Source organism: Callithrix jacchus, chromosome 5 (genome assembly GCF_049354715.1).
Source record: "Callithrix jacchus isolate 240 chromosome 5, calJac240_pri, whole genome shotgun sequence".
Taxonomy (NCBI): domain Eukaryota; kingdom Metazoa; phylum Chordata; class Mammalia; order Primates; family Cebidae; genus Callithrix; species Callithrix jacchus.
In genome coordinates, this window is record NC_133506.1 from 65,581,822 (window position 1) to 65,597,417 (window position 15,596).

A 15,596-nucleotide genomic window follows, 5' to 3' on the forward strand; every position below is an offset into this window, starting at 1 on the left:
GTCTGAGAGCATGAAAGACATGTAAATAAGGAAACTTAAGGGGAAGAAAGAAAAAAAGGCCAAGCGTGATGGTTCACGCCTGTAATCTCAGCACTTTGGGAGGCCCAGGCAGGTGGATCACCTGAAGTCAGAAGTTTGAGACCAGCCTGGCCAACATGGTGAAACCCATGTCTATTAAAAATGCAAAAATTAGCCGGGCATGGTGGCAGGCGCCTGTAATCCCAGCTCCTTGGGAGGCTGAGGCAGGAGAATGGCTTGAACCCCGGAGGCGATGGTTGCAGTGAGCCAAGATCCTGCCATTGCACTCCAGCTTGAGGGACAAGAGTAAGATGACTTTATCTCAAAAGAAAGAAAGAAAGAAAGAATAAAGAATATAAAAGGAAAGAAGGAGGGAGGGAGGGGAGGGGTAGGGGGAGGTGGGGGAAAGTGGATGGGAAAAGGAAGGGGATAGGAAGGGAAGGAGCTTCAGGGAGCTGCAGCATGCATTTGTATATAGAATACTTAAGGAACAATGGATGAATACTCAATCCGATGGGACCAGCAGAACTCAAGACATCTAAGGGGCCAAGGGCAGATTTCAGAAGATATAAACTATTCACGAATAGTAAATGAACAAAAGCATGTCAAAATAAGGTTTTGGCCAAGTGAGGTGGCTCACGCCTGTAATCCTAACACTTTGGGAGGCCAAGGCTCACCTGAGGCCAGGAGTTGGAGACAAGCCTGGCCAACTTGATAAAACCCTGTCTCTACTAAAAATACAAAACTTAGCCGGGTGTGGTGGTGCGTGCCTGTGGTCCCTGCTAATAGGGACGGGAGGCTGAGGTGGGAGAATCGCTTGAGCCCAGGTGGCAGAGGATGCAATGAGCTGAGATTGCACCACAGCACTGCAGCCTGGGTGACAGAGCGAGATTCTGTCTCAAAAAAAATAAAAAGAAAAAGAACAGTTACATCTTTAAAAGGTAATTTTGGAATGCAGTGGTGTGATCAGAGATCACTGTAGCCTCAGATTCCTGGGCTCAAAAGATCTTCCTGTCCCAGTCTGTCAAGTAGCTGGGACGACACAGGTGTGCACCACCATGACTGGCTAACTTTTTGATGTTTTGTAGAAACGGGGCCTCAGTATGTTGCTCAGGCTTATCTCAAATTCTTCCATTCTCTTTCCTTTCTTTTCTTTTTTTTTGAGACAGGGTCTTGCTCTGTCACCCAGGCTGGAGTGCAGTGCAATAACACAATCTCGGCTCAGTGCAACCTCCACCTTCCAGTTTCAAGTAATTATCCTGCATTAGCCTCCTGAGTAGAGTAGCTGGGACTATAGGTGCGCACCACCACGCCTGGCTAATTTTTGTATTTTTAGTACAGACAGGTTTCACCACATTGGCCAAGATAATCTTGATCTGCTGACCTTGTGATCCACTTGCCTCAGCCTCCCAAAGTGCTGGGATTACAGGCGTGAGCCAAAATGCCCGGCCCCATGGTGGAGTGAAGCAATGTAATCACAGCTCACAGCAACTTCGAATTCTGGGCTTTAGTGATGCTCCCACCTCAGCCTCCAGAAGAACTAGGGGTTCTTCCTGTACCACTAGTACCTCCAGAGATACAGGTGCACACCACCACAAACAGCTAATTTTTTCTTTTTTCCAGAGATGAGCCCTCAATATGTTGCCCAGGTTGGTTTAGAACTCCTGGCCTCAAAATGATCCTCCTGTCTTCGCTTCTAAGTCATTGGGATTACAGGTGTGAGCCACTGTGCCCATCCCTCTGTCTGCTTCTTATCACAAATATTTTTCTGTGCCATTAAAAACTTAGGAAATATTAATTTTAAAAGAATTCTTATTGCTGGCTAAATCATTATTAAAAAAACATTACAGGCAACATCTTTAAATACAAAAAAATTCTGTCCTCTTTTTACAATACTTAGGTCAGATAGAAATGGGGAAAAAGGATTAGTGGGTCAAAAAGTATAACTTTAAAGCCTTCAAATACTCTGTTAAATTGATCTCCCATAAGACTGTATCAAATATAATGAGAATGTCTACTTTATCAAACTCTTATTATCACTGGGAATTCTTGTTTTTTTTTTTTGAGATGGAGTTCCGCTCTTGTTACCCAGGCTGGAGTGCAATGGCGCGATCTCAGCTCACCGCAACCTCCGCCTCCTGGGTTCAGGCAATTCTCCTGCCTCAGCCTCCTGAGTAGCTGGGATTACAGACACGTGCCACCATGCCCAGCTAATTTTTTGTATTTTTAGTAGAGACGAGGTTTCTACTCGTGTTGACCAGGATGGTCTCGATCTCTTGACCTTGTGATCCACCCGCCTTGGCCTCCCAAAGTGCTGGGATTACAGGCGTGAGCCACCGCGCCTGGCTGGGAATTCTTGTTTAATAGGTAAAATATCTTGACAACCTGACATATATACATAGAAATTTTTTTGTTGTTAAGACAGGGTTTCACTCTGTTGCCCAGGCTGCGATACAGTTGTTGCTCAATCATAGTTCACTGCAGCCTCCAACTCACAGGCTCAAGCGATCCTCCCACCTAAGCCTCCTGAGTAGCTAGGACTATAGGTGAGCACCAGCAAGCCTAGCTAATTTTTTAAGTAGAGACAAGGTCTTGCTATGTTGCCCAGGCTGGTCTCGAACTCCTGAGCTCAAGCAGTCCTCACACCTTGGCCTCCCAAAGTCCTTGGATTACACTCATGAGCTACCATGCCCTGCCCATAATTTCAGTATTCGTTTCTTATGCTGCTATTAGTAATAAGGCCAAATTGTTGTTACTACTGGTTAGTCTTACTACCCTTACTACCTTTTTCTTTTTTTCAGATGTAGTCTTGCTGTGTTGCCCAGGCTGGAGTGCAGTGGTGTGATCTTGGCTCACTGCAACCCCCACCTCCCAGGTTCAACTGAATCTCCTGCCTCAGCTTCCCGAGTAGCTAGGACTACAGGTGCATGCTTCGAACCTGGCTGTTTTGTATTTTACTAAAAACGGGCTTTCATTGTGTTACCCAGGCTGGTCTTGAACTCCTGAGCTCAGGCAATCCACCTACCTCTGCTTCCCAAAGAGCTGGGGTTGCAGGCTTGAGCCACCATGCTTGGCCTGTCACTACCTTTTTTTGTGAATTGTTTGCTCCTGCACTATGTTTTTCTGAGATGTTAATGCTTTTCACATTTGTTTGAATTCTTTATGTTATATATTAAAGTTGGTAATCCGTCCAGGCTTAGTGGCTCACACCTGTAATCCTAGCACTTTGGGAGACAAAGGCAGGAGGACTGATTAAGCTCAGGAGTTTGAGACCTGGGCAATATGGCAAGATTGCATCTCTACAAAAAATAAAAAGTTAGCTGGGCATAGTGGCACATGCCTGTAGTCTCAGCTACTGAGGAGGCTGAGATGGGAGGATAGCTTGAGTCTGGGAAGGTCAAGGCTGCAGTGAGCCATGATTGTGCCACTGTACTCCAGCCAAGGCAACAGAATGAGAACTTGTTTCATACAAGGTCTCAAAAAAAAAAAAAGTTGGCAATCTTTCAATTGCTTTTTAGTTGAACATATTTTCCAGTTTTGTTTGTGGTTTATTTATTTATCTTTTAGAGACAGGGTCTCATTTTATTGCCCAGGCTTGAATGCAGTGGCGTGATCATAGCTCATTGCAGCCTTGAGCTCCTGGGTTCAAGCGATCCTCCCACCACACATCTTATTTCTTCATGTTAAAATTACTTCTAGCTGGGCGTGGTGGCTCACATCTGTAATCCCAACACTTTGGGAGGCCGAGATGGGTGGATCACTCTGAGGTTAGGAGTTCAAAATCAGCCTGGCCAACAAGGCGAAATCCAATTTCTACTAAAAATACAAAAAATTAGCCGGATGTAGTGGCACACACCTGTAGTCTCAGCTACTTGGAAGGCTGAGGCAAGAGAACTGCTGGAGCCCAGAAGGTGGAGGTTGCAGTGAGCTGAGATCACACCACTGCACTCCAGCCTGGGCAACAGAGCATCTCAAAAAAAAAAAAAAAAAAAAAAAAAACAAAAACCAAAAAACTGGTTCTAAATGACAATCAGAAAAATCGCTCTAAAAATTTAAATAATGTAATTAAAAATACTGACATGAACTGGTCTAAATATATATCCCTCTATAATTTTTTCACTAATTATTGTTCAAGTGTTAATGGCAACTGAATGCTTTAAAAAAGAACAAACTAGTTTTATTCATCTATTGCATATATGACATTATTTAATATGATAATTTTAGTTTATTGTTATTAACAACTGTAGTATTAGCAACAGTTTATTAAGCCCTTACCATCTATCTGCCAGGCATTGTTCTGTTATACTGATTACATATACATTATTACTTTTACACTTCAGAATATTACAGCTTATTTATTAATTAATTTATTTGAGATAGGGTCTTACTTTGTTGCCAAGGCTGGTTTCCAACTCCTGGACTCAAGTGATCCTCCTGCCTCAACCTCCCAAAGTGCTAGGATTACAGGCGTGAGCCACAGCAACTGGCCAAACAGATATATTTAATCTACCTCTCCAACAAATAAGAAAATTGAGCCTTAATTGTATCAAGCCCTTTGCCCAAGACAGTCATAAAATTACAAAACACTTTCCGTATGTTCTCCTTTGAGTATTTTGGAAAGTCATTCTATTGCAGTTGTCATTTAAAAATAACTTAGAGGGCCAGGCATGGTGGCTCATGCCTGTAATCCCGGCATTTTGAGAGGCTGGGGCAGATGGATGCCTGAGGTCAGGAGTTTGAGACTAGCCTGACCAACTAAAAATACAAAAAATTAACTGGGCATGGTGGTGGGTGCCTGTAATCCCAGCTACTCAGGAGACTGAGGCAGGAGAAACTTTAACATGGGAGGCGGAGGTTAAGGTAAGCCGAGATCACAGCATTGCACTCCAGCCTGGGCAACAAGAGCGAGACTGTCTCAAAACAAAAGAAAACAAAAAAATCCCTTAGCTTTACCACAATTGAAGAAAAAGCATAGTAGAAACAGTTTTTTTATTCCATAAAATATTCAAGGAAGTAATTTATGATAAAAAGCTTTATGTATAAAGATGAAGAGAAGAACATTATTTATAATAGATGACTGGAAGTAACTTAAAAAGTTACTTCAGTAACTTCAGGGTGGGTCCAGTGGCTCAAGAGGTCAGAAGTTCAAGACCTGCCTGGCCAACATGGTGAAACCCCATCTCTACTAAAACTACAAAATACTTAGCTGGGCATGGTGGCAGGCACCTGTAATCCCAGCTGCTCAGAGGCCGAGGCAAGAGAATCACCTGAACCTGGGTGGCAGAGGCTGCATTGAGCTGAGATTGTGTCATTGCATTCCAGCAATGGAATGAGTGAGACTCTATCTCAAAAAAAAAAAAACAAAGAACAAAAAACAAAACAAACAAACAAAAAGACACAGGGCCAAAAGAGGACAGCTTGTTATTGGTGCTGATACACTGCTGAAACCGAGTGCTCCTCTGGAATCTGGCCAGCAAAAACTGTTTTAAGCAGCTTCCATGTACTAAATAATAATTTAATCCTCCCCCAGATCCTATGAGGTAGGTATTTATTAATTGTCTTCATTTAACAGACAAGAAAGATAACCACAAAAGTTAACTTGCCCATAATCACATTAACTAGTAAGTGGTAGAGCCAGGACTTGAACCCAGAGCCAGTGTCCCTGACCACTAACTACCCCACAAAGCCTCTCTATATAAATAAGATAATCAGCTTAAAAAGTTACTAAAAAAAGATTCATTAGAAACAAAGAAAAGGATTTGTAAAATAAATCTAATCAAAAGTTAACAAAACCAGACATAACTACTTTTCATTAATGAAACAACCACATGTATGCACATTTAAAGACTAAATGGTATGAGGAGGTTTCCTATGACCAGAAAAAAATAAAAATAAAAAGACTAAGTTGAAAGGTGGACTCTAAGTGGTTGCTGTGATAAGTGGTATGATTATAAATAAAAAGGTTATAAAACTTCCGATTTGTAATATTTTAAATCTGACTTAATAGATGTATCTTAAGATGGTACATTTATAGTAGTTGTTTATGCTTTTATAATATTGTTGTAAAATCAATAGTTAAGTCTGGATTTTCTACCTATTTAAGAATGTCTAACTCCTTAACCCAACCCTCACAAGAGCAGCTGTTTAGTTTTTTAGTATATAATGAAAGACTACATGAAAAAAATAATTTAAATACATGTCTACCTACATTAAAATAAATGTAGTATATTAATGCATTAGGCATACAATTATTTTAGCCTATAGAAATCCATGATGCTCATATGAATGTAAGACTCCCTTACAATCACTCTACAGCCCACCCTCTTAAATCACCAGCCCGCAAGAGGCAGGTCGTTGATTTAGAAACTAAAGAAATCATATAAAGACACTGTAAAACAATGTTTAATTTGAAGAACTGGTTAAGTACAGTCACATTTAAATTATGCCTGCATTTTATGTGGGACTGCTAATATGATAGATACAATCTACTCACATTTTCTCAGTTATACCTTTATAAACTAAACTTAAAATCGGTAACTTACTTTTAAATAAGCTTTAGGATAGAGACACCTACCTAAACCTACCTATACTACAATTATCTTATCTTTCTATAGGTGATTTATACAACTGTCATTTTATTGTGTCTGGAACAAAGGCAACTTAAAAACAACTCTTTTCCTAATTAAAAAAGCACAACATTAAAATGTAATATATGTTTACTGTGAAAAAAAATTTTTAATGAGAGAAATACATAATTTATAAATAAAAAGCTCTTAGATTCCCATACTCTTGGAAAGCCAATTTTAAATACATTAAGGAGAGTCCAATTTAAATGAATCCTCTATTTAATTCTTTTGCAGTACAGATTCACCGTATCATCAATTACTAGTTTTCTAAACCAGTGTTTCACATATATCCCTCTGTTTAAAGGAAAGGCACACACTTTTCATTCTCTAAGAACAAAAATTATTCCAGCACAAGGTGACCTACTGACATAAACTAAATTAGAAACATCCTACTTTCTCAAATTCATCAGCAAACTTATCTGGCAGCATGCCTCTAGTAACAACAATGAAATTTTATTCCAATTCTGTCTTTAAGATTTAGAGTCAAATTCGCATGCCAGACCATAGGGCAAAAAAAAAAAAAAAAAAGATTTAGAACCAAATTACTTAAGTTTCAAAGAGTACCTACTGCCCCTCTGTATAGGCCCTCATTTTCAGGATCTTTTAATTTTTTTCACCTTATCAACTTTAAGTGTACCTTTAACAAAAACCTACCTTAATTGTAGCATCCTCTGAAGCAGAGACCATAACACTGAACACAGGATGGAAAATGACTCGAGTGACTGGACTCCTGTGACCACTCAATGCATATTTTTCTGGCGGACGGGGAATCCACTCTTTTGGGTCTCGTTTCTGACCAAGAGGTCCACCTGATGTAAATTCTTCTTTTGCTTCATTTAACTTTGATTCTAATTCCATAACCTTTAAAAACAACATGTAGTTACATATAGATTTCAATAAAAATAGCACTGACATTTTTAAAAACTGCCTTTATTTTACAAATATATATGAAGAATACTTGAAAAAATTTCAGTAATCAAATCATCTGTCAGAGTTAAAGGAAAATGATTTATTTTATATAGCATCAAAATCTAAGTTGTGTGACAAAACTAAAAATTCAGAAAAATTCAGTACAATTGCATTAACTATTTAACACAAAGAAAAACTTAAATTTTTTTTTTTTAATTTAAAGTTCCCCAGAGAAGGGCAGTGAACTTGTCTTGGTCCCTCTAAGGCCGCTACTCTTAGTAAGTTCTTTCCAAACCAGATTACATATGGTAATAATAATATTAATAATAAAAGTAATATTTATTGAGCATTTACTATGTGCTAAGCACTTTTCTAAGTGCTTTATATGGATGAACTCACAACAATGTTATTTATTTATTCTAACTTTGCCTATGAAGTACACATTTTAGGACTGGAATATTATTTGTTGTATTTACTTTATAGGTAGAAAGAAAAGCTCAGAGATAAAAATGAGTTGTCTAAGAGCAGACTTTAGTGCTCTTTTCCCAGCATCAATCACAGTGGCTCCATGTGTCCTTTCCAAGTGCACATATGTGTTCTTTCAGTATCAATTCCTCAAAGCCAGGACTATGCAGATTCAAACCAGTCAGCAACTCTAGATATGTGAGTTACCATGTATCTGCAAAGAGGTGCCTAGGTCAAACTTCCCATAAAGCACACACAAAAAAATGCATTTTTATTTGCTTTTTAAAGATTAGAAGCAATTATTAATTAATGCAGAATAATTTATTTTCAGAAAGTTTATATAATACAACTAATTTTAAAGAAAAAAAGACGTAGTTACCTTCTTTTGTAATCTAATAACAGATGTCCATTTTTTTTCCAAAAGACCAGCATACTTTTTATCTAATTCTTCATTCTACAGAAAATAAATTTAGAAACTTTTAAAAATGACTTCGCTATGATCCTCAAGCCAAAGATCATTCACCTTTAAGTCCAAATATTACTAAAAATCTGATTATAAAAAAAGTGAGTGGGCAGGTGTGGTGGCTCACACCTGTAATCCCAGCACTTTCGGAGGCTGAGGTAGGTGCATCACCTGAGGTCAGGAGTTTGAGACCAGCCTGGCCAACATGACAAGACCCGGTCTCTATTAAAAATACAAAAATTAGCCAGGCGTGGTGGCACACAGCTGTAATCCCAGCTACTCAGGAAGCTGAGGTAGGAGAACCCCTTGAACCCCGTAGGTGGAGATTGCAGTGAACTGAGATCACGCCACTGCACTCCAGCCTGGGAGACAGAGTAAGACTCCATCTCAAAAATAAAAAAGGGGAGTGAAAGGCTGGGCATGGTGGCTCACACCTGTAATCCAAGCACTTTGGAGACCAAGGCGGGTGGATCACCCAAGGTTGTGAGTTCAAGACCACCCTGACCAACGTGGTGAAACCCCATCTTTAACAAAAAGGGGGGGGTGAAAATCAAGTTCAATATCAAGTAGATCTCAAGAATGAATGACAAAATTGTAACTGTTAACTGCAAATACTTGAGTAAAAATCCACTCATTAACTATACTGTGAAGAATTGTAAAAAGTGAAACATACCATATCTAATTCAGCTTCCTTTTTAAAAACTGAATATGCCTCTTCATAGCCATTTGAACGAAGATAATCTGCTATAGCTCGATTTCTGCAAGAAAACAAATTCAAATGACTCCTAACAAAAAAAAAACCTCATTTCTATTTTGAAGAAAAATAATTTATTTAAAATCTCTTTAAGCCTGAAGATACTCTAAGATATTCCCTTTCAAATCATACAAACATTAAATTAAAAAGGACACTCCCACAAAGCCTCCAGAACTTTTAACCTGTCACAGTACATCCACATTATTATATTCTTAGTTATAAGCTTCTCTTCTTTTTTTAACCATCAGAAGATAAACTACATATTTATGAGTTTCAAATGTGTTGCATCTCACAAGTTGTAGAAACTCTATAGATCAATATATGGCTTTGTGATGGCAATCATCAATTTTGCTAACGTTTACATTTAGTCTTTCTTTACTACTTGTTATACACTCAAGGGCTGACAGCTGGAATTTAGTTTTGCAGAGAAAAGTTTTGAGAAAAAGTATTTTTATATTAGAAATAACTTTGAACCATTAGAGTGGGTGAAAAAAAGAAACCATACGCTATAAATTTAGTACACTGTCAGAGAATGAGACAATCATTTAGAATTGGAACTTGAAGGCTAGAGAAGCTGACTTAGACGATGACTTTTCAGGTTTGCCTCATACAGTCTGAGTACCCTTTTTACAAAATGTTTGGGCCCAAAAGTATTTTGGGCTTATTTTTAAATTCTGGAATATTTGCATTATAATGCCCAGTTCAGTAATCCAAAATGCCCCAATGAATATTTTCTTGAGCATCAAGTCAGCTATCAAAAGGTATCAGATTTTGAAGCATTTTGGATTTTCAGATTAGGGATGGATGTTCAATTTGTATTCTTTCAAAAAATGAAAATCAGCGAAACTCTCTCCTACTAAGACAACCTATTTCAATCTCTCAATTTTTTTACACCTTAAGTTTCACTGTGATACAAATAGTTGTTTCCTTGGGCTTTCCTTTAAATTAACCCTTGTGGACTACACACAATGTCCTCATGTCGCACAAACACTTTCATCTTCTTAATTTGCCTCTTTTTTTTTTTTTTTTTTTTTTTTTTTTTTTGAGACGGAGTTTCGCTCTTGTTACCCAGGCTGGAGTGCAATGGCGCGATCTCGGCTCACTGCAACCTCCACCTCCTGAGTTCAGGCAATTCTCCTGCCTCAGCCTCCCGAGCAGCTGGGATTACAGGCACGCACCACCGTGCCCAGCTAATTTTTTGTAATTTTAGTAGAGACGGGGTTTCATCATGTTGACCAAGATGGTCTTGATCTGTTGACCTGGTGATCCACCCGCCTCAGCCTCCCAAAGTGCTGGGATTACAGGCTTGAGCCACCGTGCCCGGCCTGCCTCTTTTTACTAAAATTATGTTGTGTTTTACTATGTTGTGAGACCTATGCTGGTGTTTTTTTTTTTTTTTGAGACAGGGTATTACTCTGCTGCCCAGAATGGAGTGCAGTGGCATAATCATACCTCACTGCAGCCTTGACCTCCCAGGTTCAGGTGATCCTCCCACATCAGCCTCCCAAGTACCTGGGACTACAGCACAAACCAGCTATTTTAAAACTTTTTGTACAGACGGTTTCGTCACGTTGCCCAGGCTGGTCTTGAATGGGGCTCCAACGATCCACCTGCTTCAGCCTCCCAAAGTGCTGGAATTATTAGGCATGAGCCGCTGTGCCCAGCCAGACACCTATGCTTTTATTATAACAAACAATGCTCCTATGAAGGTCCTTGTATAAATTCAATGCCACTGCCCACTTAAAGCTTTAGGACAGTAACAACACTCCAGTAGGGGCTGGGTGCAGTGGCTCACGCCTGTAATCTCAGCACTTTGGGAGGCTGAGGAGGGTGGATCACAAGGTCAAGAGTTCGAGACCAGCCTGGCCAATATGGTGAAACCCCGTCTCTGCTAAAAATACAAGAATTAGCCAGGCATGGTGGCAGGTGCCTGTAATTCCAGCTACTTGGGAGGCTGAGGCAGGAGGATTGCTTGTGTCAGGGAGGTTGAGTCAGCAGTGAGCTATGGTTGCGTCACTGCACTCCAGTCTGGGCGATGGAGTGATTTTCTTTGTTTGAGACGGAGTTTTGCTCTTGTTACCCAGGCTGGAGTGCAATGGTGCGATCTCGGCTCACCGCAACCTCCGCCTCCTGGGTTCAGGCAATTCTCCTGCTACAGCCTCCTGAGTAACTGGGATTACAGGCACGCGTCACCATGCCCAGCTAATTTTTTGTATTTTTAATAGAGACGGGGTTTCACCACGTTGACCAGGATGGTCTCGATCTCTTGACCTCGTGATCCACCCGCCTCGGCCTCCCAAAGTGCTGGGATTACAGGCGTGAGCCACCGTGCCCAGCCAACACTATCTCAAAAAACAAACAAAAACTAACATAAACTGAGAAGAATTTAATCCTCCTTTGAAGACACATAGGGCCTTTTAAATTTTTTTGGGTAATAGTTAGAAACAATAGTCACTGCGTAGTAAGTGACAATATAGGCAATATGATTACAGGTTCCGTCATTATCAAACCTTTAAAGTTCAAAAGATTGGCTGCTGGGTGGAGTGGCTCACGCCTGTAATCCCAACACTTTGGGAGGCCAAGGTGGGCGGATCACCTGAGGTCCAGAGTTTGAGACCAAACTGGCCAACAAGGTGAAACCCCGACTCTTCTAAAAATACAACAATTAGCTGGGCATGGTGGTGTGTGCCTGTAATCTCAGGTATTTGGAATGCTGAGGCAGGAGAACCACTTGAACCCAGGAGACAGAGGTTGCAGTGAGCCAAGATAGCACCACTGCACTTTAGCCTGGGCAGCAAGAGCAAAACTCTGTCTCAAAAAAAAAAAAAACTTTAAAAGACAACAGGGACCTCAACATGTAGGCTAGACAGATGCAGCATATTAAATAGTTTATGTTTAAATGTATATAGCTACTTTGACAGTCAATGAAAATATATAGCTGTTTTTACAAATATAAACATGTGAAATTGAGGTTACAGTCTTATTTCAACCTTATGATCCAATTCATTTGTGTACTTTGCTTTTGTTGCCCTGTAATAAAATTCAAATTCACACAGGTAAGCAGTGCAAACAGTACCTGGATTTAAGTAGCTCAAATTAAAGTCTCAGAGTATTCTTCAATTAAACTGAGCCAGAAGATTTTTAAAGGAGTGGAAAATACCTATTTGAAAGCTGAGCCACTAACAAGATCTAAAAATTACTTTCATGCTTTACTATAGATCACCAAGTCAGGAGAAAAGTACCCAAATCTTAAACTAAGCCCTAAAACTTGTCTGACATCTACTGCGACTGCATCAACACGTACAGCTTAGTATATTCCCGTCACAACGTGAAATGTGCAGGCGGGTGCAGATCTTCACTTAGTTTTGCAAAGGACAGGGAAAAGCCACTTTCCAATCAATGCTAAATACATACAATGTTCACATATATTCACAGGAGAAACCTGAATACCTCAACTAACTGCATAGGTCAGTTTTTTAAAGTAAGCAAGCAAACAAACAAAAAACCAGCTTAAAAATATATTACGGTCGGCAGGGTGCAGTGGCTCACGCCTGTAATCCCACCACTTTGAGAGGCCCAGGTGGGCGGATCATGAGGTCAGGAGTTTGGCTAACACAGTCAAACCTGTCTCTACTAAAAATACAAAAATTAACTGTGCATGGTGGCTCGTGCCTGTAGTCCCAGCTACTCAGGAGGCTGAGGCAGGAGAATTGCTTGAACCTGGGAGACAGAGGTTACAATGAGTTGAGATCAAGCTATCGTACTCCAGCCTGAGTGACAGAGCAAGATTCTGTCTCAAATAAAATAAAAATATATATTACAATCATGAAAAGACATGGAGAAATGTTAAATACAGATTGCTAAGTCAAAGCAGCCAGTGTGAAAAGGGTACATGCTATGTAATTGTAATTTTCTGGAAAAGACAAAACTATGAAAACAGTAAAAATATGACGGGTTTAGGGAGACAGGGAGGGATGAATAGCTGGAGGCTGAGATTTTTAGGGCAGTGAAATTATTCTGTATGATACTGTAATGATAGATATATAACATTAAGCATCTGTCAAAACCAAGAGAATACACAACAGAAAGAATGAACCCTAGCATCAACTATGGACTTTAGTTAGTAATAATGTATCAATGTTGACTCATCAATTATAATAAATATACCACATCAATACAAGATGATAATACTAGGGGAAACTGGGGAAAAGGCCAAATTAAGAGGTAGGGTATGAGAAAAGGCATATGGCACTGTCCATCAAGTCACTTATTCCATTCCCAAATCAAAATTGCTATGGAAAACATTTAAGGCTTTTTGGGAAAATAATTTGAGAGAAGCAAGGTTTATAAAATAAATTTAGAATTTATTACCTCATATTGACATGTATTTTTTTTTTTTTTTTTTGAGATGGAGTCATATTCTGTCACCCAGGTTAAAGTGCAGTGGTGTGATCTCAGTTACTGCAGCCTCCACCTTCTGGGCTCAAGCAATTCTCCTGCCTCAGCCTCCCAAAGTAGCTGGGATTACAGGCAGGCGCCACCATGACCAGCTAATTTTTTTTTAAGCAGAGATGGGGTTTCACCATGTTTGCCAGGCTGCTCTCGAGCACCTAACCTCAGGTGATCCACCTGTCTCAGCCTACCAAAGTGCTAGGATTACATGTGTGAGCCACCACACCTGGCTGAAATGTATTATTAATATAAAGCCACAATGATCAAAAGAGTGTTCTTCTAGTTCCTGAAAGCACAGCAAGTCCAAAAGCCAATGTAAGGTTTTATAAGAAGGTATTTTCAGATCAATAAGGAAAGAACTATTCAATAAATGTTTGGACATGTGGATAATGACTCAGAGAAAAAGCACTTGGATCCCTTCCTCGTATAATTAACAAACATAAATTCCAGATGGCTTAGACATTACTATAAAAAGAAACAAAACCAAAAATGTCTTAAGAAAATAAAAATAAATACTTATGTAGTCAGGATTAGTGAAGGTTTTCCCAAGCATGAATTTATGTTAGTATCAAGGAAAAGACACAGCTTTCACTATATGACACCTATTTGCAACATATGACAATGGGTGATTTAGTACACTAAAGTCCTCTTAGGGATCAACAAGAAAAACGTAAACACTACAACAGAAAACAAAACAAAACAAAATGTAGCAACACCCAAACAGGCAATTCACAGAGTAAGAGAAGGGAATCATACACAAAAAAATTTTTTAAACTCAATAATTTTAAAGAAAAAATTTCTGTAAATTTTTCTATAAATTGTGAGCTTACTTTTTTTTTTGAGACGGAGTTTCGCTCTTGTTACCCAGGCTGGAATGCAATGGCATGATCTCGGCTCACCGCAACCTCCGCATCCTGGGTTCAAGCAATTCTCCTGCTTCAGCCTCCCAAGTAGCTGGGACTACAGGCATGCGCCACCATGCCCAGCTAATTTTTATATTTTTAGTAGAGACGTGGTTTCACCATGTTTACCAGGATGGTCTCGATCTCTTGACTTCGTGATCCACCCGCCTCGGCCTCCCGAAGTGCTGGGATTACAGGCGTGAGCCACCAAGCCCGGCCCTAATTTCTGTATTTTTAGTAGAGATGGGGTTTTGCCAAGTTGGCCAGGCTGGTCTCCTGACCTCAAGTGATCCACCCACCTTGGTATCCCAAAGTGCTGGAATTATAGACGTGAGCCACCGCACCCGGCTGAGATTACTTTTATACACACACATAAAATTTGATGTTTGCAATTCAACTTTCTGGTTTTTTTCTTTTTTTTTTTTTTTTGATGACCCAGGCTGGAGTGCAGTGGGGCAAGCGCTCCCAGGATCCTCCCACTGAAGGGTCCCAAGAATGCACCCAGCATTCCTGCATTTTTTTTTTTTTTTTTTTGAGATGGAGTCTTGCTCTGTCACCCAAGCTGGAGTGCAATGGGGGTGATCTCAGCTCACTGCAACCTCTGCCTTCCGGGTTCAAGCGATTCTCCTGTCTCAGCCCCCTGAGTAGCTGGGACTTACAGGCACATGCCACCACACATGGCTCAATGTTTGTATTTTTAGTAGAGATGGGGTTTTGCCATGTTGGCCAAGCTGGTCTTGAACTCCTGACCTCAGGTGATCCACCCACCTGGGACTCCCAAAGTGTTGGGATTACAGGCATGAGTCAGATGGGATTACAGGCGTGAGTCAGGAATTTCCAATTCCTGAAATTTTTAATGAGGAAAAAAAATAAAATCTTAAGGAAACAGTTAATTGGGCCAGACGTGTTGGCTCACGCCAGTAATCCCAGCACTATTGAAGGCTGAGGCAGGCAGACCACAGGTCAGGAGTTTGAGATCAGCCTGGTCAACATGGTGAAACCTTGTC

The 15,596-nt window shown here is 40.1% G+C and overlaps 1 protein-coding gene across 22 annotated transcripts in view; it reads right to left on the minus strand.

Moving 5' to 3' along the window:
* PAFAH1B1 (platelet activating factor acetylhydrolase 1b regulatory subunit 1) overlaps positions 1 to 15,596 on the minus strand; it is a 95,718-nt gene that overhangs the window by 14,188 nt on the left and 65,934 nt on the right. For all 22 annotated transcript variants that reach the window (XM_078372448.1, XM_078372429.1, XM_054255586.2 and 19 more), the window contains 3 exons: positions 9,155 to 9,239; positions 8,398 to 8,472; positions 7,299 to 7,505 (listed from right to left, as the gene is read on the minus strand). In XM_078372448.1, the coding sequence (XP_078228574.1) occupies positions 7,299 to 7,505; positions 8,398 to 8,472; positions 9,155 to 9,157 (285 nt within the window). In that variant the 5' untranslated portion in view covers positions 9,158 to 9,239. The remainder of the gene's footprint in view (positions 1 to 7,298; positions 7,506 to 8,397; positions 8,473 to 9,154; positions 9,240 to 15,596) is intronic.